The sequence below is a fragment of the Rhinolophus hipposideros genome (genome assembly GCF_964194185.1).
Source record: "Rhinolophus hipposideros genome assembly, chromosome: 12".
NCBI lineage: Eukaryota > Metazoa > Chordata > Mammalia > Chiroptera > Rhinolophidae > Rhinolophus > Rhinolophus hipposideros.
Genome location: NC_138058.1, coordinates 32625160 through 32647615, shown reverse-complemented (window position 1 = coordinate 32647615; position 22456 = coordinate 32625160). Strand labels below are relative to the sequence as shown.

The window sequence follows — 22456 nt, the reverse complement described above, 5'->3', positions numbered from 1 at the left end:
TTTAATATACAATAAGACATCCTATTTTAAAATGTTGACAGATTTGATCAATTTGTGACATAAATACAGAGCTAATAAAGACTTACTAGGGAGACATCCCTTGGAATATTTTAAAAATATGTATGTATTTATAACTGAACAAATAATTTTTAAAAATGTATCCAGATTTCTTTCTCAGAGGGAATACTGATGTTCTCCATCCTACATGAAAGCAAAATTTACTTTTAAAATACTCTTTCTCTTTGGATTCTTTCATCTTTCAAGTAGTTTTTAAAGTAACGTGTATTGAACATTGAAGGGTATTGAAGGGTCAGTGACATTTTTGTTGAGATAAAATTTATATAATATGAAATTAACCATTTAAATCATTTTAAAACGTACAATTAACTGATTTTTAGTAGATGAGTCAGTGACATTTTGTGCAAGATTATCATTGTCCTTAAATAGCACTGTATGTGATTTCTAAATTCTGTAGTTATCGTATTTTAATAGGCAATATAAAATCTAGTAAACTAATGTTAGCATAATATACAGCAACAACTCATTTTCTTCTAATGATCATTTACCTGTCCACTTAAACTAAACATGGTTGAAAAATAGAAAACAAGAAAGAACTACAAATAGCCAAAACATATATCATAAAGCCCATGAACTAACCTTGATCTTATATATTTTATTCATGCAGAACTTATTTCTTACAAGATTGAGAGGTTTACAAGCTAACAGCATTACAAAAACAAAGCACAAGATGACGTATCAATGGAGAGGCTTGTTATAATATTTTCAAGCAACTTATAAAGTAGAAATCTTATTAAAACTTATTTGTTTCATAGAAGTTCTACAAAGAAATGAAATCTATTACCATTCTAAGGGTACTTTGCCTAATTTAGGAATAGGGAATACCAGGAAGAAGAGGAATTGGGATGTCCAAAAATCAGTCTCGTTAAACTTCCAGATTTAGTCTCACTCATTAGATAAACTGAGTTTAGAAAAAGGAAGCTTATGTTGATATTATAATAGTTTTTAAAAACTCATTTTTTCTATATTATGAAGTTTTGAATGAACCTTCAGATTCAAGTTAGGCTTTTTATTTGTCTTCTTTGGAAGACTACACTGTAAAATGACTCTAGTGGCTTCTAAACGAAAAAAAATCACCCATCAATCTTAAAATCCCCTGTGAAGTACTCTGTCTGAAAAAGGAAAAAATTCTTTTGAGATATGACATGTCTACATCTATAAATAAAGGATTATGTAACTTCCTGTGTTGGTTAATTTAAATGGAAATGTAGAGGGCCCGGGATAGCTGACAATAAACTCTTCTTCAAAATCTTATGAAAACAACAAAGTCCTTTTTATTTCTGTGAAGTGGTGATTAATCACTGATTATCAATTTTCATATTAACACAATTCCAACTTGTACATCCATATTGTACTACCTAGCCAGGCTTAATTCTTTTTTTTAAAAAAAAACTGTCTTTACAAAGAAAATAATGCAAAGTAACCAACCATGCCCTACAAACATAAATAGAAATGATACTGAATAAGTATTGATTAAAATAAAAAGCACCTAAAAAAAACCCCACAGCATTAATTCTTACCAACTCCAGAAGTTATTGATTCTGCATCAATGTCGCTAGCTCTTTTTCTTGCCACTTCAGCTAGTGCCAATTCACCCTTATCTAGTGCAAGGTAATGGATATCCTTTGGAAATAAAGCAAAGTAAAAGATTAATCCAAAGTGAATCTTGGTCAAGTTACAAAGCAGATTTTGAAAGAAAGAACTTATTGTTCAGATTACAAAACAGACATAGCCGATTTCTTTTTAATATTTTCTTTACCAGTGTAAGCAAATTTTTTTGAAATGGAGATCATAGATATAACTAATGGTAATTATTTAAATAAGTCATTTTGAGTCTTTGGGGAAAAGACAAGTTTTTAAGTCACATGTTTGATATACTCAGTTTTGTCAGGGAATAAAAATCCTTAATTGCTATTTTCTTTGGTGAGATTTTAATGAAGGAAAATCTGAGAAAGCTTCTTCAAAATTCAGTTGTGCGGAATACTACCACACAAATCTGTCTCTGATATTTATGTGCCTGGCACATATTACTTTGTTAAAATTATTAATACTACTATTATTTTGAACTCATTCACTCAACAAATCATTGCTTACTAAGTGCCGGCTCTGTTATTGGGTATACAGCTCAATTATAATACCATGTCTCAAGAAGGTTTGAGCCTAGTGAGGAGACAGACCACGACTAAAAAACAGTTAATTAATTACATAATAGTGTGACAGGTTTAATGGCAGATATTTGCACAGAGTGTTCTGGAGCCAAAGAGGAGCAACTGAGCCTTGATCTGAGTCTTGAACTATCAATAAAAGTTACGCTAGGAGGGAAAATGAAGAAAAGGTGAGAAGAGAATAAATGAAACAGTGCACATACGTAGAGCAGCTTGAGAAAACAGTTCTGTCAGGCAATGGCAGGTTTTTCAATATGACAGGAGTGTTGGATGGGTGGAAGAAATCAGTAGAAAATAATACTAAAGAAGAGCCACTAAAAAGGACTTAGAACTCTTTTGGGTACTCAGAATGATTGTTGGAATGAAAAAATTTACTGCAGTAAAAATGGAAAAAGAATGTGAAGAGTTTACTATGAAGAATTATATGTAGGCTATAATCATGAAAAGATATTTCATTTATTAATACTCAAATAAATGCAAATTGAAAATAATTTAATTTCAAATTTAAAAAAATTTAAGGTAATATTTACTGGTTGCAAAGTCTGGAGTGAGACAGGCACTTACATTTACTGGGAATATAAGACTTAATAGAGCAGGGGTCTGTAAACTGACTGATGGGCTAAATACAGCCTGCCTTTTGTACAATCCTTGAGTTTAGAATGGCATTTACATTTTTAAATGGTTGGAAGAACTGTGTTCTTATTTAACTGTGAATGGCTTTGGAATTAGCTTACGCTGCAGACTTGAAAATGTTTCAACCTAAAACGATAAGGCAAAATTACGTGTCTATGAAACTTATACTGTGATAAAGTTATTTGAATGAGAACATTGTTTGACTTGTAAGTAATGTCAGGCTATGTTATACACTTCCTGCACCGTCAAAAGTTAAAAAAGAAGTGAGATCTCTATTTCTACACAAATTCCCAGCAATACATTTTCTGATTTCAATCCATAGCAGCGTTTTTCAACCTTGATGCAAGTGCAAATAAATTTCCATATTCCAAAATTTATTTAACTATGCAATGAAGGAACTTTAACTGGAAGTAATTAATTTGCAATGTAATGACATGCTAAAAGGCATTCTAGTCTTTTAGCTAATAGAATTCTAAAAATGACTTCTAATTGGTGAATATGCTCAATTAAAACTATATGTTCATGGATTGGTATCAAGATTTGGCAGTACCTATCTATAAGGAAAGAAATTTGCAAAGGTAAAATATGTAAAGTCCCATCATAGATCAGCATTAAGAGATGAGATGAACATTTGCAATAGATTTTGATAATAAGAACACCAATTTTCAACCCTAATTAATTGAAATGTTATCCCTGCCCCAAATTCCATTATTCACATTTATAGATCTGTGTTACAATATTGTACTCCATTATTATTATTATTTTTTACTTTATACTATCATGTTAAACCTTTAATCAAATTCCAAAAATTATTAGCCATATTACATACCATGATTAGCTTTCTACAAACAACTTTGCTTTCTGTGTACAAATAAGTGTCAATGAAATAAAAAATAAAACTGTATACTAGGCAAAGAACTTTATTAACCTTTGCTTCAAACTTTATTCCCAAGCTTCTTCACCTTAATTAGCTGCAAAGAATGATTTGTGTATAAGCAAAAACTGAAAAGAGCTGTAGTGTCCAAGGGGCTTGGGCTTAAAAATATTAGAGATTGAGATTTTATTAGATTCATGAACAAAATTTAAAAAGTAGTCATAATATAAAATAGCAGCTCCCGGTAACTTCTTCAAGTTTTATCTTCTTCAGAAGTTGACTCAATTCAGTTTGCTTCATTCTTGGAAGCCTCATCAAAATTCTCCACAAGATCTGGAACTTCATCATCATCATCCTCTCCGGTAGCAAGTGGTACTTTTCCATCCACAGATTGTTTGGGCAGAGCTTCAGCCAGTCTCCTTAAACTAGTCAGACTGCCTGCTCCGAGCTGGTTTAAGATGCTGGGTAGCATTTCTGTCAGCTGCTTGGTCTCAGCGTGGCCTGTGATGGTGAAAAGTATTCTCTGCCAAAGAGGCTTGAACTTTAGGGTTGTTAAAGTGGATTACTGTTCCTTGGTTTGTGAACATATTCACCTCTTCAATACCAGAGATATTGTTTACCCCCAGCTTCTTTAAGGAGAACTGAAGTTTTTTATCATCTGCTGTAGCTGTTCTGTGAACCACCTTCTTCTTTCTGCGAGCAGTGCCTTTCCCACCAATGCGCACTTGTGCCTGCGGTTTGGCGAGTTCCTCCTGGTTCTTTCATCTTGTTGGAGAGGACAGGGGGCCGCGCGGGGGACTAGGGTTGGCGCTCAGGGGGTCTTGGGCAAACCAGCTGAGAATAAACGCACACACACGCGGGGACGCAAGATGGCAGCTCTGTACTCCATTATTATGTTTTAATTTCACCTGTAAAGATTTATGGAAATTTCTTTCTTGTTACACACAAGTACCTTCAAAATAACCTCAAATTTTCCTTTTGGTTCATAAGCCTGTAATATTTGCTATCTGGCCCTTTATAGAAAAAGATCGCTGATTCCATGTTTTAACAACATATCAGAATTTAAAATTTGCATGTATATACTTTAGGGAAATCTTAAGGAAATGATATTATAGAGTATGTCCAAGATTGGTGATGTAGCATTATTTATAACAATGAAAAATTGAAGTAGTTGTAAATATACATTAATTGAAATAATCACAAGTTTTTTCTCTATTAATTCAGTGTCATCATACTTTCACAATAGATTCTTATGTTCAATAAAAAATTAGTATAATATAAAAATATACACTACTGTATTCAATTTGCTAGTATTTTCTTTAACTTCTGCATCTATGTTCTTAATTAAGAAAAGTCTATGACTTGACTTGGGCTTGACTACTAACAATCCCTTGACTGCTATTAAGGTTTTACTACACTTATAAGTTAGGTGGCTTTTTTCTATTTTCTCTTTGGCAATATTTGTATGTGAGTCTTCACTGAAAATAAGTAAAAGATATGCAATGCATTTGAGAAAAAACTACCAATCATTACTGACATAAATGAACACCTGATTAAAATACAGACATATACCTGTTTATGGCTGGGAAGACTATACATAATAAAGGTATCAATTCTGACCCCAATTCATCTGTAAAAATTGGTGGAATTACAGTCAAAATCATTTCAAGGTTTTCATGGGACTTACAAGTTGATCTTAAACTGCATATGTAAAAACAAAGTCAACAACATCTAACACTCTAGTTAACATTAAGACTCTATAACACTGATATGCATACATACAAACCAAAGAAAAAGAAATATACCCTTGCAGTTATGGTTTTCTTTGTGAGTTACTCGTTAGTACTTTGTATTTAGCAGTAATATAATTTTTGGACGTAAGGTCTGTTTTGTCTGGAATTATTAAATTATTTCTGGAATTATTTTCTGTCTCTCACATTCTTCTTCCTTAATTCATCTTTATTTTTTAGTTATTATAAGAAATTGGGGTCACTAATTTGAAGAGGGTAAGCCTTAGTTGATATTATATCTACATCAATTTCTTAATCTTCCTGTTTGGAACACATTATACAGTCTATTCACTTGGTGATACACCTGTGGGCCTCCTAACTATTCATATACAGGCAGACCTTGGAGATAGGGAGGGTTTGGTTCCAGACTACCACAATAAAGTGAATATTGCAATAAAGCAAGTCACACAAAAATTGGTTTCCTAGTATATACAAAACTTGTTTATACTATACTGTAGCCTAGTAAGTATATAATAGCATTATGTCTAAATAGCAACGTGCACATCTTAATTTAAAAATATTTTATTGCTAAAAAAAGAGCTAACCATCACCTGAGTCTTCACGAGTTGTAACTTTCTGCTGGTGGAGGGTCTTGCTTTGATGTTGATGGCGGCTGACTGATCAGGGTGGATGTTGCTGAAGGCGGGAGTGGCTGTGACCATTTCTCAAAATAGGACAACAATGAAGTTTGCTGCACTGACTGACTCCTGCTTTTATGAAGGATTTTTCTGTAGCATGCGATGCTATTTGATAGCATTTTACCCACAGGACTTCTTTTAAATTTGGAGTCCATCCTCTCAAGTCCTGATGCTGCTTTAACAACTAAATTATGCAATATTCTAAATCCTTTGTTGTAATTTTACACAGTATCTTCTCCAGGAATAGGTTCCATCTCAAGAAACCACTTTCTTGGATCATTCATAAGCAGCAACTCATCCATTCAAGTTTCATCATGAGATTGCAGCAATTCCGTCACATCTTCAGGCTCCACTTCTAATTCTAGTCCTCTTACTATTTCCACCACATCTGCAGTTACTTCCTGCACTGAAGCCTTGAACCACTCAAAGTTATCTGTGAGTGTTGGAATCAACTTCTTCCAAACTTCTGATAATGTTGATATTTTGACTTGTTCCAATGAATCACACATGTTCTTAATGACACCTAAAATGGTGAATCCTTTCTGAAGGTTTTCAATTTACTTTGCCCAAATACATCAGAGGAATCACGATCTATGGCAGCTTTAGCCTTTACAAAATGCATTTCTCAAATAATAAGACTTGAAGGTCAAAATTACTCCTTGATCCAGGGGCTGTAGAATAGATGTGACACAAGTCAGTCCATTCTGCCATCTCTTCTTATTTTTCTGGTAAACATCCTTAAATTCTTTACGTACCTGTATCAATTTACTTTGCTAACAATACCTGGGCTTTATAAGTATTTATTTAACTTTTTTCCACTTACCTTACCTACTGCATCCTGATGATTTACCCTTGCTTGCCTTGTAACAATTTCTGATTCCTAGTTTTTCCCTCCTTAGAGTACGGAGAACTTCTGGTGCTTCTCCCAACTTTGGGAGTAGTCTTATCCTTTGGACATTTAGGTTTTTCCTTTTTTTCTTGATTTTGTCAGTTTTACATTTTTTGGTGGATTCCTCACAGTTTCTGGTCCATCATGTACTGTTATTTTGAATTCCAGTTACAAATTTGAAACATACACACACACCATCATTTATAGAGATTTGGCACAGATGGAAGGGTTAATGTATACACTCAATCCAATGTCTTAAAACAGAAGAGGTACATTTCATTTATAAGTTAATTCTTCAGAGTGGAGACTTCTGATTGGAGAAATTTGAACTTGGAAATCCAAGATAGGATTGAGTCAGTAGAGGCCTGAGAAATTTATATTCATAATATTTAAAATTAAAATTATAATGTATGTAATAAATGGTAATTCATGCTTCAGAAGTTAGCAGGTATGAAACTCCTCTATATAGAAACAGTGCCAAAGAAACAATTTTATGTCAACTTGATAACCAAGCAAGTGCTTAGGAGTGGCAGATGTAAAGTCACACTACAGAAATCATGCCAATGAAAGACAAACTACCCAGTACTATCATGCCAAGGGAAGGCACAGATGGCTGGAGAGCAGAAGCTATAGGTCTTTTTATAGCATTATCAAATGGCACACACATGACATTCCAATTGGTCCTGTGCCAATGGCCAAGGTTAATTAATTAGGGACGCCACATGAGAATGTTCATAAGGCAAAGTCATCCTCATGCCATCCAAGATGGGGCAGAGAAGCAAACCTGGGTGGCAATTGAGTCTTTTTATGACACAGTAATAATTAAGTTTCAGAGGTTTTTTGAATTTTCAAAAGCAGAATAAGGTTCCAAAGACACAGAATTAAAATCACCATTTCTATGACCAACAGAAACAGACTTCCAAACCATACAGCTTCTATGTAGAGAAAGCATGGACAATATAGAGTCTAGCGCTGTGACGATAGTGAAAAAAATTCTTTTCTCGTAAAACTTTTAAGCAATCTCAGAATTACAGAGAAGTTTCAAGTAAAGTACAAAGATCTCTTTTTTGAATCATTGAAAGTAACCAACACATTCTTGAATACTTTAGTGTTTACTTCCTACCAATTAGGACATTGTCCTACATAACCACAATCAAATCATCAAAATAATGAAGTTAACACTGGTAATATTTCTCCCACTTAAGCAATGAAACTTCACCAATTGCTCCAATAGTGATCTTCATATCACAAACATCCATTTCTTTTTTTCTTTTCTGTTTTTTAAAGATTTTATTGGGAAAGGGGAACAGGACTTTATTGGGGAACAGTGTGTACTTCCAGGATGTTTTTTTTCCAAATCAAGTTATTGTCCTTTCAATCTTAGTTGTGGAGGGTGCCGTTCAGCTTCAAATTGTTGAACTTTCAGTCTTAGTTGTGGAGGTTCGCAGCTCAGCTCCAGGTCCAGTTGCCATTACTAGTTGCAGGGGGCACAGCTCACCATCCCTTGTGGGAGTCGAACCGGCAACCTTGTGGTTGAGAGGACGCGCTCCAACCAACTGAGCCATCCGGGGGCAGCTCATCTCAAGGTGCCGTGTTCAATCATAGTTGCAGGGGGCAGAGCCCACCATCCCTTGTGGGACTCGAGGAGTTGAACCGGTAACCTTGTGGTTGAGCGCCCACTGGCCCATGTAGGAATCGAACTGGCAGTCTTCGGAGTTAGGAGCACGGAGCTCCAACAGCCTGAGCCACCGGGCCAGCCCACAAACATCCATTTCTTGATGCATTTAATTGTTTCTCTGTAGTCTCCGTTAGTATAGAGTTCTTCATTCTTCCTTCATTTACATAAACCTGGCATTTATGAAGGGTAATAGGCTACTTATTAGAATGTGCCTCAATTTGGGTTCAACTGACGTTTCCTCACGATTAGATTCAGGTCATGCACTTTTTTGTTTGTAGGAATACCACAGAATGGCTACTGTGTTCCTACTGCAACATATTATATAAAGTAGCAAATTATTTCGACTTGTTCCATTATTAATAATGGCATTTTGATCACTTGATTAACATGGTGTTTACCAGCCTTCTCCAATGTAAAGTAATTGTTTTTCCTTTTGTAAATAATACATATCTTGTGGAGAAATATTTTGAGACTGTAAATATCTCATGAAACTTTCTCTCATGCTTACAGCATCCATGAATGATTCTTGTCTTATTCAATTATATGTTTGTTGTAATGTTTGCTAAATTGTGATTTTCTCATTCTATCCTTTCTTTTACATTTATTAGTTGGCCTTATTTATTTTTTAAAATATTTTTAAATTTCTATTGACTGTTTTTTATTTGTAGATCTTATTTACATTTTTAAGAAACTCCTCTAGACACTATATACAATCTTAATTTATCATGGTCTACTTAGAATTAATACTGTACCATTTAAGGTAAAAGGTACAAACCTTATAACAGTATAATTCCATTTACTCTCACCCCCACTCACATGATGCTACTGTCATTCACTTCACATCTACATATGTTATAAATACCACAATGCATTATTTTTGCTTTAAACAATTATCTTTTGTTTATTTATTTTTAATACATGACGTTTATTGCATCTTTACAATATCATAAATAACTCTGAGGAATCACCCATCATCTTGGTATTTCTGTAGCTGGACAACTTAGATCTAGTTCATCAGCCTGCTGAACTGTTCCTTTTTCAGAAACATAGACACAGGAACAGAAAATTCCCCAAATTTTCTGGTATCTTTGTTTTTAACTATTGTGGCTTGTTGAATCAAAGCAGGTGAATTTGATACAAGTTCAATGTCATTTCCTTCAAGAATTAACTCATCTTTCTGGGTTGAGATGCTGATCAAGCAACACCTGACCTCATCCAAAGCCCGTGGATGTATTTTCACCCAAGAAATTTCGGATTCCAACAAGAGAATCATTCTCCTGAATAATGACATTGATGGGGAAGTGAGCACACACAGATCTCATCTTGTAATGGAAGCCCAATGTAACACCCTTGCTCATGTTCTGTACGGGACGACAGAGAGTGCGAATAGGAGCCAGTTCCTTTCTATTTCCCCACCATTGATCAACCCAGAGACTCTTCTTTTCTTTCCAAGGGGACCGAGTTCTACATGGATGTGATTGCAGTCCCTCCGCAGGGGACCTCTCGGGCCCTTCACAATCACGGTGCGTCTCTTCAGAATGATGTCCACATTTTCTGGGATGTCCACCATCTGATTGCTGAGAATGGTCTTCATCCTCGCAGTAGATACAGCAAAAAAGTAAACAATTATGGTTTAAATAAATGTTTACATAAGGAGGAATATTTTTTTTAATAAAAACAATTCTTCAGCATTTATTGTCATCTGGTAATAACATAAGAGTAATCGGAGCAATATGAATAAATGTTTAAGAACTATGCTCCTAACAAAGGAGACCTAAAAAACACAAACTGTATGGCCTTCTCAACAATTTCTCACTTCGTTAGTCATTTCTAGTTGGAGACACTTTGAAGCAGAGTAATATTATCTCCTTTTAGCATGATCCGACCCAGCTGTTTTCTTGACTTTGTTTTAGAGTGAATCTCTTCTGCATCATCTAATACGAGGTTCATATACTCATCAAAACCAATGATACAGCCCTCTATCCGCATATTCACTTGCTCATATAGCCACACCTGAATCCGAGATCTATTTTGCAAGTATCTGAAGATGAGGTTGATGGGCTGCACCATCACCTTCTGCACTTTTTGGCCCTGGCCACAGTACGCCATGGTGGAAGCTGACCAAGGAGGAATATTTTTATTATTAATCCACATAATTAACATTTCCAGAGCTCTACATTCTTTTATATAGATAGATACATGTTTCCACATAGTATCATATGTATTCTGCTTGAAGAAATTCTTTTAACTTTTCTTGTAGTGCAGGTCTGCAGGTGCTGAGTCAAAATTAAATTTATTTTACCCTCATTTTAAAATAATTTTCACTGGATATAAAATTTTGTGTTGAAATTTTTTATTTTTCCCCCAATACATTAAAGATGTTGTTCCATTATCTTTTGGCATCACTGTTCCTGATGAGAAGTTAGCCACAATTCATGTTAGGTACTTTTATATAATTTTTTGTTTGTTTTCGAGGTATTTTAAAGAGTTTTCTCTTCATCATTGATTTTCAGTAGTTTGGATATACTGTACCAAGATGTGGTGTGTCTGGGTATTGCCTTTTTCTATCTGGAGTTCACTGAGCTTCGTGGATATGTAGACTAATGTTTTTCACCAACGACATGTATTTTAAACTACTTGATTTTTTGTCTCACAAGTTACTGAAGCGTTTTTCATCTTTTTCTTTTATTCAGAGCTGATGATTTCTATTGATCTGTCTTCAAGTTCACTGATCCTTTACTATACAGTGTCCAATCTTCTGCTACTACTATCTAGTGATTTTTTCATTTCAGATTTTATGTTTCAGTTCTAGAATTTCTTTTGCCCTTTTTAATTTTTTTATTAGTTTCAGGTGTACAAAACAACATAATGATTAGACATTTACACCCCTCACAAAATAACCCCCCCCAAGTCTACTACCCCTCTGACATCATATATAGCTGTTACAATAGCATTGACTATATTCTCTATGCTGTACTTTACATCCTGTGAATATATATTTAATTACTTGAGCTTCAGCATGAGGAATATAATCAATAATGTAAAGATCATGTAGGGTGCCAGATAGGTACTGGATTTATCAGGGGTATCACTTCATAGAGTGTAGATGCCTGACCACTGTGCTATACATCTGAAGCTCAAGTAGAATAATACTGAATGTCTTTTGCCCCTTTTTTCAATAGTTTCTGTGTCTCTGCTGAGAATCCCATATGTTCAGTCATTATTTTCATCTTTTCCTTTAATATTCTTGAACATATTTATAACAGCTGCTCCAAAGTTCTTGTCTGCTTATCTCAACATCTGGTCATCTCAGGATCTGTTTCCGTGTTTCCCCAATTGTAAGTCCTAGCCAGACCATCAGCTCTAATGCATCTTTTGGAGCAAAAATTAACATAAAACATTTATATTATATTATATTATATTATATTATATTATATTATATTATATTATATTATATTATATTATATTATATTATATTATATATTCTTATATTATATTCCGGTCTTACATTATATTCTTTTTGGGAAAACATGGTACTTTTAGCTCCCTTTTCTCTTCATTATGTATCACATTTCCTGCTTCTTCACATATCTAGTAATGTGTTTCTGTGTGATGGACATCATTGATGTCACATTATAGGAAGTTTGGAATACTGTCTGTCTTTAAAGAAAACTGAGTTTTGTACTAGCAGGGCATTAAATTAGTGGTGGATTTTGTTTCTGTCAAGTTTGGTTTTATGATTTTTAAATGCAGATCTGTTTAGTTTAGTGCATAGTCTTAGGATGTGTCCCTTATTCTTAAAATCTGACATTACTAGGGTTTCATATAAATGCCTAGTGAGGTTGTTTCACTTTGACTGAGGCAGAATTCCAGTATTTCTCAGTATTGTACCACCATTCCATTCAGCTCTTGGTCTCTTTGGTAGGTCTACTTGCAGCCTCGCCTTCCTAGCCTTTGAAGACTTCTGGATCCCCACTCTTCGCACAGATTCTCCCTTTCTGGTGTTCTACCCCACAAATTCTAAATCCCTCATCATCCCTGAATTCTGAACTAATCTGTGGCTTTTCAGCTAAGTGACATCACGGATCTCTGCTCCGGAAAATGCATACAGGGCTCCTCTGTGTATTTCACATTTTTTGAGGATCATAGTCCTGCAGTTCTTGTTGTCCAATATTTGTTTACTTTTATAGTGGTTTACAGTGGGAGGGCAAGTCTGAAAAACAATTTGTTCATTAGCTAAAAGTGGAAGATCCTCTTTGTCTCACTAGTAATATTTTACAACAGTTGAGCCAATACTAATTACATCATTATTCCTCTTCACTTGGGTTTTAGGAAACAACTTTTAACTACAGGGACCAATGAGAAGCTGATTCTTTTCTAAAAGGAGATCGGGGATAGATAACTATTTAAAACTTTACACCTGTCCCAGTTCACATGATATCCTAAGATACAACTCTTCTGTGTGCCTTCGAATATGCAGCTGAGTTCTCAAAGAGCAGACTCACGGTCCTGGAAGATCTATCAATACAATGTCTGGCATAAACCACAGCTATCTCAAATAAAATCATGCCTAAATGTGTATGCTTCCTTGGAAGTATTCTTCCCTGGAACCACAAGGAGAAAAACAGAGAAATGGACAATTGATGCTACCGTTCTGTGATTCTTTTAATATTCACTGCACAGACTTCTTTTCATTAAAGACTAATATTAAAAGCACTTAATTTGGGTGAATCATTTTCCCAGTAAAACTGGGGTTCAAGCTAGATCACGTCATTCTGCAATAAGCAGTCTTACTGAAATCTTTGTGAATTTTGTTAAAGAATAAAAGAAAAGGATAGTTTGCTTGGACTTAGGTATGAGTAGTGATCAAATTATAAATTGCTAAGCTTTGGAGAACTTCCAGATCTTTAGTTTATATAAGCAATTTGCTATAATTGGAAATGGCATGGATTTGAGAGTCAAATGCACCTGAATTTGAATCACAGTTCTGCTCAGTTTTTCTTATAATCAGTTTTATTGACTATAGAACAGGTATAGTAATTCTATCAGTTAGGATTATTATGAGGATTAAATGAGATAATTTACAGAAAGCCTTTGGTATAATGCCTGGTACCTTGCAGGTGATCAAGAAAAGCTAACTCCTTTAATTTTGTGATATGTAATGATTTTGTTGTTGATAATCATTAAATATTTGGCATACCCTCAAGCAAGACAAACTATAAATTTAAGCAGGCATAAACACCAATATCTTTGATTATCAAAAGGAAAGCCTTGCATTGTTAATCTTACAAGATTAAAATAATTCTTTAATGTAAAAAGCTGAAAATTTATTTTCTTGAAAATGAGTTAAAATGTGAAAAAAATCAAGTCTTTCTCTTTAGTGCTTTTACTGTAATTAAGTAATAAATCCTAGTATACACAACATTTTATAAAATTTCATTTGATCCATTTGGGGCATAATATTGATGACATGTCATGCTTAAAAGGAGAATTTGTGACATTTAAGTCTCTTAGTGATTAATAGTTCAAACATAATACCACACTTCAGGGAGTTATCCAAAATTGGAAATCAGCTAGTGCCAAGTTTAACACTTCACTCACCTTCCAAAAATATATTGCAGAAATTCTGATTCTGGTTATCCAGATAAGGATATATAAAATCAATACTCTTGCTGAGAGCAACTAGAACAGCTGAATAAATAATTTTTAAAATTCTGTTTGAAGACATTCGAGAACCACCAAGACAGTGAGTAGCTGACGGACTACGATCCTAGAAAGGAGCAAAGCCAAGAGAGGTAAAACTGACATTTGGTGCTGCTTTTGCTTTTCAAAGCATTTGCCAATTTGTAATTGGTAGCCACGAGGCAGAGAAATTTAGCAGAAAGGGGTGTTTGAGAAGTTGAGATCAACTGCACAGAGTTTTAGGCAGAGTCACTGCGGAGGAGACAGGGCTTTCAACTGGATTCCTGAGGTCTACACTCTTGATATAAGCATAAAGTGAAAATAAACTATCTCTCAGACTAAAACTCAGGTTCAAATAAACTCAATCCCAGAATGGATTAAGGTGTTGTTTAACTTTTGCCCTAACTGCCTGCCAGAAGCAAAGGTAAATTTTTTCTGGAGGAAAGAAAATAACTTCATACACAGCTTCAAATTATCCTATTTTTTAAATGCTATGTCCAATATTCAATTAAAAAAATGAGGAAAACAAAAACAGATGCATGTAAACAGAGATCTAAGGGATGGTTGCTAGAGGGGAGGGAAATGGAGAGATGGGTGAAAAAGGTGAAGGGGAATATAGTCAGTAATATTGTGATAAGTTTGCACATTGACAGATGATTACTACAATTAGTGGAGTGATCACATTGTAAGGTATAAAAATGTTGAATCACGATATTGTATACCTACTATGACGAATATATGCCAAATACACTAAAAATAAATACTTTAAAAAGTGCAAAGAAATAAGACCAAATGACCCCAAAACAACAACCAAAAGATCCACCAAAATGATATTAATCAACAGAAAAAAATTATAGGAAAAATGTAACTAATCTAATAAAAAAGAAAAATGGAATAATACAGTTAATACAAAAGAGAGCAATGATGGTTAGCTAAAAGGACATAGAATAGGTGGGACATGACAAACACAATTGTACTATCTATCATTATGTTATACTTCAATTAAATAATCCAATTAAAAGACTAATTATGAGAGTTTATTTAAAATATCCAACTCTATATTGCTTACAAGAGATATAACTTAAACATAAGGAAACATGGATACATGGTATATGAAGGATATATGAAGTACATGCAAACCAAAATAAAGGTGGTGTAAGTATACTTTGAAATGAAGTAGGTGTTAAGACAAGAAGCATTACTAGAAAACAGAAGAATGTTTCATAACGATAAAATATCAATATACCAAAAAAATAATAGTTCTAAATTAGCACGCACCTAATTAACACAGCCTTAAAACAAATGAAAAATGCAGACAAGTTCACAATCACAGTGGAAAATTTTAAAACAGCAGTCTCAGTGAAGCTATAGAAGATTTGAACAGCGTGACTAACAAACTTGATTTTATATAAAACTCTTTTCCCAACAACTGTACACTGCAGAGTATACATTCTTTTTAATGCACATGGAAATTTTACCACTGACCATATGATAAGCTATAAAAGAAGTTTCAACGAATTTCAAAGGGTTGATATAATACCGGTTACGTGTGCCCGCGAGCGTCTTCTGGAGAATGTTCATTGTTTGAAATTAGGAAATGTCTTTTTAAGAAACTATGGGCAAAGAAAATTTCACAACAAAAATGTTAGAGGTATTTTGAGCTCAGTGAAAATAAAAAACAAAATACTTTTTAAAAACTTAAAAATTGTCAGAACACAGTCTTGCTTGAATAGAATTATACCCTTGAATGCATACTACAAAATCAAGGCTGAAAAATCCATGATTTAAGCAGCTATCACAAGAAGTAGAATAAGAACAACAAATGTAAATAAAGTTGGAGGACGTATACTACTGGGTATACTTATATAGTATAGTAATTAAGAGAGTTTGATATTAGTGCAAGGATGCAGTCTAGTGGTAGACCTACACTTATATATGGACACCTGATTTATGACAAAGGTGGCCCTGTAAAGCAGTAAGTAAAGGACAGTCTTGTCAATAAATGGTCATAGATCAACTGGATATATATATGATAGAAATAAATTTTGAGCCATACCCCAAAAAATTAGTACAGGTAGGTGGTTGTAGGTTTAAATATTAACATTAAAATAATAAAACTTCCAGATGATAAAAAAGGAGACTATTTTCAAGAACTTGGGGGTAGTAAAAGATTTCAAAAGCAGGATACAAAGAGTATTAACCACCCCTGGCAACCAGTATTCTACTCTATTTCTATGATACGAGCTTTTTTCTTTTTAAGATTTCAGATACAAATGATACCACATAGTATTTATCTATCTGGCTTATTTCACTTAGCACAATGTCCTCCATGTTCACCCATGTTGTAGCCAATAACAAGATTTTCTTCATTTTTATGGCTGAATAATATTCCGTGTGTGAGTGTGTGTGTGTGTGTGTGTGTGTGTGTGTCACATTTTCTTTATCCATTCAATTTTCAATGGACCCTTAGGTTGTTTCCGTATCTTGGCTGTTTGTGAATACTGCTTCAGTGCACATGGGAATACAATGTCTTTGAGATAATGATTTTCATTCCTTCAGATATATACCCAGAAGTGGGATTGCTGGATCACATAGTAATACTATCTTTAATTTTTTTGAGTAACCTCTATACTGTTTTTCATAATGACTGTACCAATTAACTTTGCCATCAACAGTATACAAAAGTTCCCTTTTCTCCACATCCTTGTCAAAATTTATAATCTCGTCTTTTTTGATAAAAGTTACCATAACTTGTGTGAGGTGATATCTCATTGTGGTTTTTGATTTGCATTTCCCTAATGATTAGTGATGTTGAGCATCTTTCATGTACCTCTTGGCCATTTGTATGTCTTCTTTGGGAAGTTGTCTATTCAGGTCCTTTGCTCATTTTTTAATCAGATTATTTGATTTTTTTGCTTTTGAGTGTATTAGTGCCTTATGTATTTTGGATATTAACCCCTTATCAAATATACGATTTGCAAATATTTTCTCCCATTCTGTAGGTTGCCTTTTCTTATCAATTGTTTCCTTTGCTATGAAGAAGCTTTTTAGTTAATAACATGTAGTCCCACTTATTTATTTTAGCTTTTGTAGCCTATGCTTTTGGTGTTTTATCCAAACATCACTGCCAAGACCAATGTGAAAGAGCTATCCCTCGATGTTGTCTTCTAGGAGTTTTATGGTTTCAGGTCTTACATTAAAGTCTTTAATATATATATACATATACACACATATATATATATATATATATATTTTAATTTTTTATTTGGGAATCTTGGGGAACAGTGTGTTTTTCTAGGGCCCATCAGCTCCAAGTCAAGTCGTTGTCCTTCAATCTAATTGTGGAGGGGGCAGCACAGCTCCAAGTCCAGTTGCCATTTTCAATCTTTAGTTGCAGGGGACACAGCCCATCATCCCATGTGGGAATTGAACTGGCAACCTTGTTGTTGAGAGCTCACGCTCTAACCGAGCCATCTGGCCACCCCGTCTTTAGCCATCTGGCCACCCCGTCTTTAATACATTTTGAGTTAATTTCTGTGAGTGGTGTAAGATAGGAGTCTAGTTTCATTCTTTTACATGGGTATATCTAATTTTCCCACCACCATGTAATGAAGAGACTATCCTCTCCCCATTGTGTGTCCTTGGCACCTTTGTCAAAGATTATTTGACCACATGTGCATGGGTTTACTTCTGGGCTCTCCACTCTGTTCCATTGGTCTGGATGCCTGTTTTTAATCACAGTACAACTCATAAAATGAATACAGTGTAAACATTAAAGTAGTGGTATAGACCTATATTTTTTTGATATGGAAAATTGTCACATTGTTGAATAAAACAATCAAGTTACAAACGAAAAGTGTAGTGTATGTGTATATTCACATAAAGAGGCATTTTAAAGGGTGTTCATTTCTGGACAAAAAGATTTCAAGTGATTTTTACTTTGTTCTTTATACTTTATGGTATTGTTTTCTTTTTATTATAGTACTATTTATTCTTTTTTTTATTATAGTACTATTTATTCTTATAATAAAAATATTTTATTTTCATCTAAGGGCTTGCTGAATCATTTTTATCTTGTTTATAAAATATCCTCTCCTTTACATTTGTATAATTCATGCCCTATTTCAGGTCTTCATTATTTTTTGCAATAGCCAAGTAATAACAACTGTTGCCCTGTCTTAACAGTAATAACACATAATATCTGTGTAGTACTCCCAGTTTAAAGTACTTTCAATACATTGTCTTCACTGAGACTCAAAATGAGTAGGTACTGTATTATCATTTACATAACAGAAAAATAAACCACTCTAAAGTTACTAAACTTGCAGGGAACTTCTAACCCAAATTCCATGTATTTCTCATTACATCTTGCTGGACCTATGCTGATCTGGGTTAAGGATAAACTTAAACTCCTTAACATGGTCTGGATATAATAAAGAGTACAGTGTATTTCCCAGACCTGAAAGAACGCTGAGGTAGCAGGAATGCAGAGTTAAGACTGGGAGAGGCTTTAGATGCCACATTAAGGAGTTAGAATTTATCCCAAAGGCAATGGGAAGTTACTAAAGGGTTTTAAATATAAGAATGAAATCATAAATTATCATTGTTTTGACCTAAAGTCTGCAAAATTTCTCTATAACTAGCAAGATAGTAAATATTTTAGAATTCACTACTCAAGTCTGCCAGTGTAGAGCAAAAGCAGTCATAGACAATCCATAAACATAAACAAATGAGGGTGGCTATACTCCAATAAAACTTCATTTATGAACACTGAAATGTGAATTTGAATATCCTATATTTTTAAGTGTCATATAATACTGTGTTGTTTTTTCTTTATTTTACCCCCCAACAATTTAAAACTGTAAAAAACCATTTTTGGACTGGATTTGGCTGGCAGGCCATAGTTTATTACACCTAGTTTTGGTGATCACTTAGGCTACAGTGAAAAAAGTAAACAAAGAGGTAGGTCATTTCAGACTCATTTCCTCAGATCCAGCACCCACACATTGACTTTTTAATATTCAAGGCTTACTGATATCATGCTATATGACTTTATCTCTCTACCACTGATAGATGCTAATATAAAGACTTATTTTCAGGTTAACTAATATACTTTTTGGTGATCCCTTTGTGTTCCATGTGATGTTAATTTTAGTCTTTTTGAATGAGATATCTTCCCTTACATATGAGCTAGAAAATCATTTATATGTAGGGATAATCCTGTTTATCTTATAAATTTTTAAATTCACAGAGGTGATATTTCTCAATATATAGGGTAGACCTATAGACCTCTGGCTAGACGATAATTTAAATAGTAATAATTGATCTATTAGAAAACATGATAAATTCTTTTAGACAATTTCAATGTGGAGCCTCAAATATATATTGTAGATTCATGAGCTTAAATGTAACTTGGAGGCCTCTCTTAGGACTCTTGATGCTTCCTTAAGATATACCCTGGGGCTATAAATAAGCAAAGTCACATGTGAAGATTAAGATGAAGCTTTCTGAATAATGATTGTTCGCTTTTATAAATAAAAAGAGGAAAGTAAAACTATTTCTCTCCTCCTATTTTAGGTTCTTACCTTTTACACATAAAAATCATTCTGGGTTTAGGTTAGGGTTAGCCTATCAGCAGAAAGGCTATTTGGATTAAAGAGACTTAAATTAACATTGTTACTAGCTAAACTGGCTAAATTTATATTGTTACTGGCTAAACTGAGACTAAATGCTGAAACAGATATAATTTGAAGAAACAGTTTAGAAAATGGCTTTGATGATTATATATTAATTGATAAAGCAGTAGAAATTACAGAACAGTATAATAAATTGAGAAAGTTTGCCAGACTCTTTTTACATCTCTTCAATTCTTATCTTGGCTAAAATAAGATTGGGACTACAGACATAAAAAAATAAAAACATGAGGAAGATTTACCTCTACTGGGATGAGTAGTGGCAGAGGTGAGAAGGTGGAGATAAAGAGGGAAAATCAATGGGGCCATGAAATCTAAAAATTGTTGTAATTAAACTTCTGAGGTTGTGATGTTTTCATGCATGGACTTTGGTGAAAATAATAAAACCTTCCCTCAATATACTAATATGCTTGCTCAATTTGACATAAAATACAGATGAAAAATAATTGAAGGTTCATATTTTTGCAATAATTAGAAAGACGTTTTTCATGATCAGTGAAATCATAACTGAATGATGCAGTTAGAATTTAAGTAACAAACTTAGTCCAAAGACAAGTGACCTAATGTCATGAACCCATATTAAGATCCAAAGCATCACAGCTTAATTTAAACTACAAAATGTCTTTATTATGCAGAAGATTCAGGTAAAAGAGCCTTCCAGAAGTTTTTGTTGTTTTCAAGGCATGTTTGCTTTCTTGTTTCTTTGACAACAATGAAATCTCTGTGGAGTAGAATACACTGGGAAACCAGGAAATGAACCTCACCTTTGTTCTTTTCATCTCACTGTGACATTGTGGTGAAAGATCTTATAAAATAAGAACCTGATACAGAGCACAAAGATCTGTAAGAAACTGGTCGATTTTACTGTTCATAGCTAATAAATGGGAGGACTAAAGTGAATGTGAATTTACAACCTCTTGGGTCCACTTTATACTGTGGTTACTTCTAAAATACAAGTGAGGACATCCATAATTTGTTACTTTGCACTAAAATCTAAGGGACAAACTGAGCACATTCAAGATGTGTGGGACATGTTTTGCCCTATGTCCTGGCTTCTGTAGCTGTACTTCTTTGGAGAGCAGATTAGAAAGACATTTAAGCTTATGAGGTAGAAAGCTGTCATTCCCTCACATCAAGCTATGTGAGGAGAAAAGTTCAAGAATTATAAATTCTTAGAAAACATAAAAAATCGTTTGGGCCCTGGAAAAGGAAATGTCAAGAAGTCAAAAGAGACTAGATGGCTATTGACCAGTTTTGTGAAGGCAAAGCTGCAAGCCAAGATGGAATAATGCTTTCCTACCACGTGTCTAAGGCACAAATGACACTAATCCTTTTTAATGGTCACAAAAGCTGACAACTTACTCATCCTTAGAACTGAAGGCACAAAATCATCTCTGGGAATGACTCACCATAAACAGGTCACGAGCACCGATGTCAACAGCTAACAGAAATGCCTTTTCAAATCTCTGGTACCTAAGGAAGCAAAGAAATGTTATGTTAGTTGTGAACAAAACTAAAAGGAGCTGTTTATTTAATGTATTTATGTGTTAATTGTTTTTGGTTTTCTGATGGGAAAAAGATTTTCAAACACTAGAGCCTTTATCTACTGGGATCTTCTGTATGTGAAATGTTATTGCACTTAACAGGAGCTGAGGGACCCAGCTAGTGGAGGCTTTCAGTGCAGCTTTCAAGGATAAACATAACCCAGCGTAGGGGCTGCTGAATGGTGGGAAATGATAGCTGAGGAAATATGTTTCATAAGTTTTTACTTATTGTGCTTTGTAAGAGAAAAGTATATGGAGATGGAAAATATAGCAGGATAAGAGTAATGAACAAATCATATAAATGTACTGCTGTGTTTCTTAGTTAAAAGTTGAGAACTCAAATACTGCATTCTTACAAAGGTCTCATGTTTATAAATTTTGGAAAAAATACATTCTAGGCTGTTGTAAAATGACATCATAAGTGGTTTTTAAATATGATTTTTAAAATATTACTTTTCTTCTCTTTACCTGAAGTATAATTTTGAGAATTTTTTGTGTGAAAGGTAAGGTAAATGAGAACAAACTGTTGTTTGAATTAATTACCTTTATAGAAAGTTTAGGATCTTGAGAGAAAATGGTATCATGAACATGTACAGTTGACCCTTGAACAACATGGGGGTTACGGGCACCAACCCCCTACAGCTGAAAACCCGTGTATAACTTTTGACTCCCTAAAAACTTAATTACAGTTGGCCATTGGTATCCATGGGGGGTGGGTTCCAGGGCCCCCTGCAGATACCAAAACCCACGGATGCTCATGTCCCTTATAGAAGATGGTGTGGAACAATGCAA

At 34.1% G+C, this 22456-nt stretch overlaps 2 protein-coding genes and 1 pseudogene across 10 annotated transcripts in view; all 3 read right to left on the bottom strand.

Annotated features, from left to right (window-relative positions):
* The window catches only part of WDPCP (WD repeat containing planar cell polarity effector), a 331844-nt gene that overhangs the window by 115113 nt on the left and 194275 nt on the right, over nt 1-22456 (bottom strand). For 5 of the 8 annotated variants that reach the window (XM_081069092.1, XM_081069095.1, XM_081069093.1 and 2 more), the window contains exons 13-14: nt 21530-21593; nt 1599-1701 (exon numbers count right to left, since the gene is read on the bottom strand). In XM_081069092.1, the coding sequence (XP_080925218.1) occupies nt 1599-1701; nt 21530-21593 (167 nt within the window). Of the gene's footprint in view, nt 1-1598; nt 1702-9624; nt 10341-14346; nt 16041-21529; nt 21594-22456 lie in introns of those variants that run through there. The other 3 variants (XM_081069096.1, XM_081069098.1, XM_081069099.1) reach the window with 3 other exon arrangements.
* Nucleotides 4037-6202, bottom strand: LOC308505723 (transcription factor BTF3-like; annotated as a pseudogene). The gene is made up of 2 exons: nt 6092-6202; nt 4037-4508 (listed from the first exon to the last, which is right to left on the bottom strand). The product of its transcript is annotated as a transcription factor BTF3-like (transcript).
* On the bottom strand, nt 10576-11059 carry LOC308506137 (small nuclear ribonucleoprotein E-like; the record flags this gene model as incomplete). The annotated part of the gene is made up of 1 exon (XM_081069110.1): nt 10576-11059. The coding sequence occupies exon 1, from the start codon at nt 10954-10956 to the stop codon at nt 10576-10578; it is 381 nt and encodes a 126-aa protein (XP_080925236.1). The 5' UTR covers nt 10957-11059.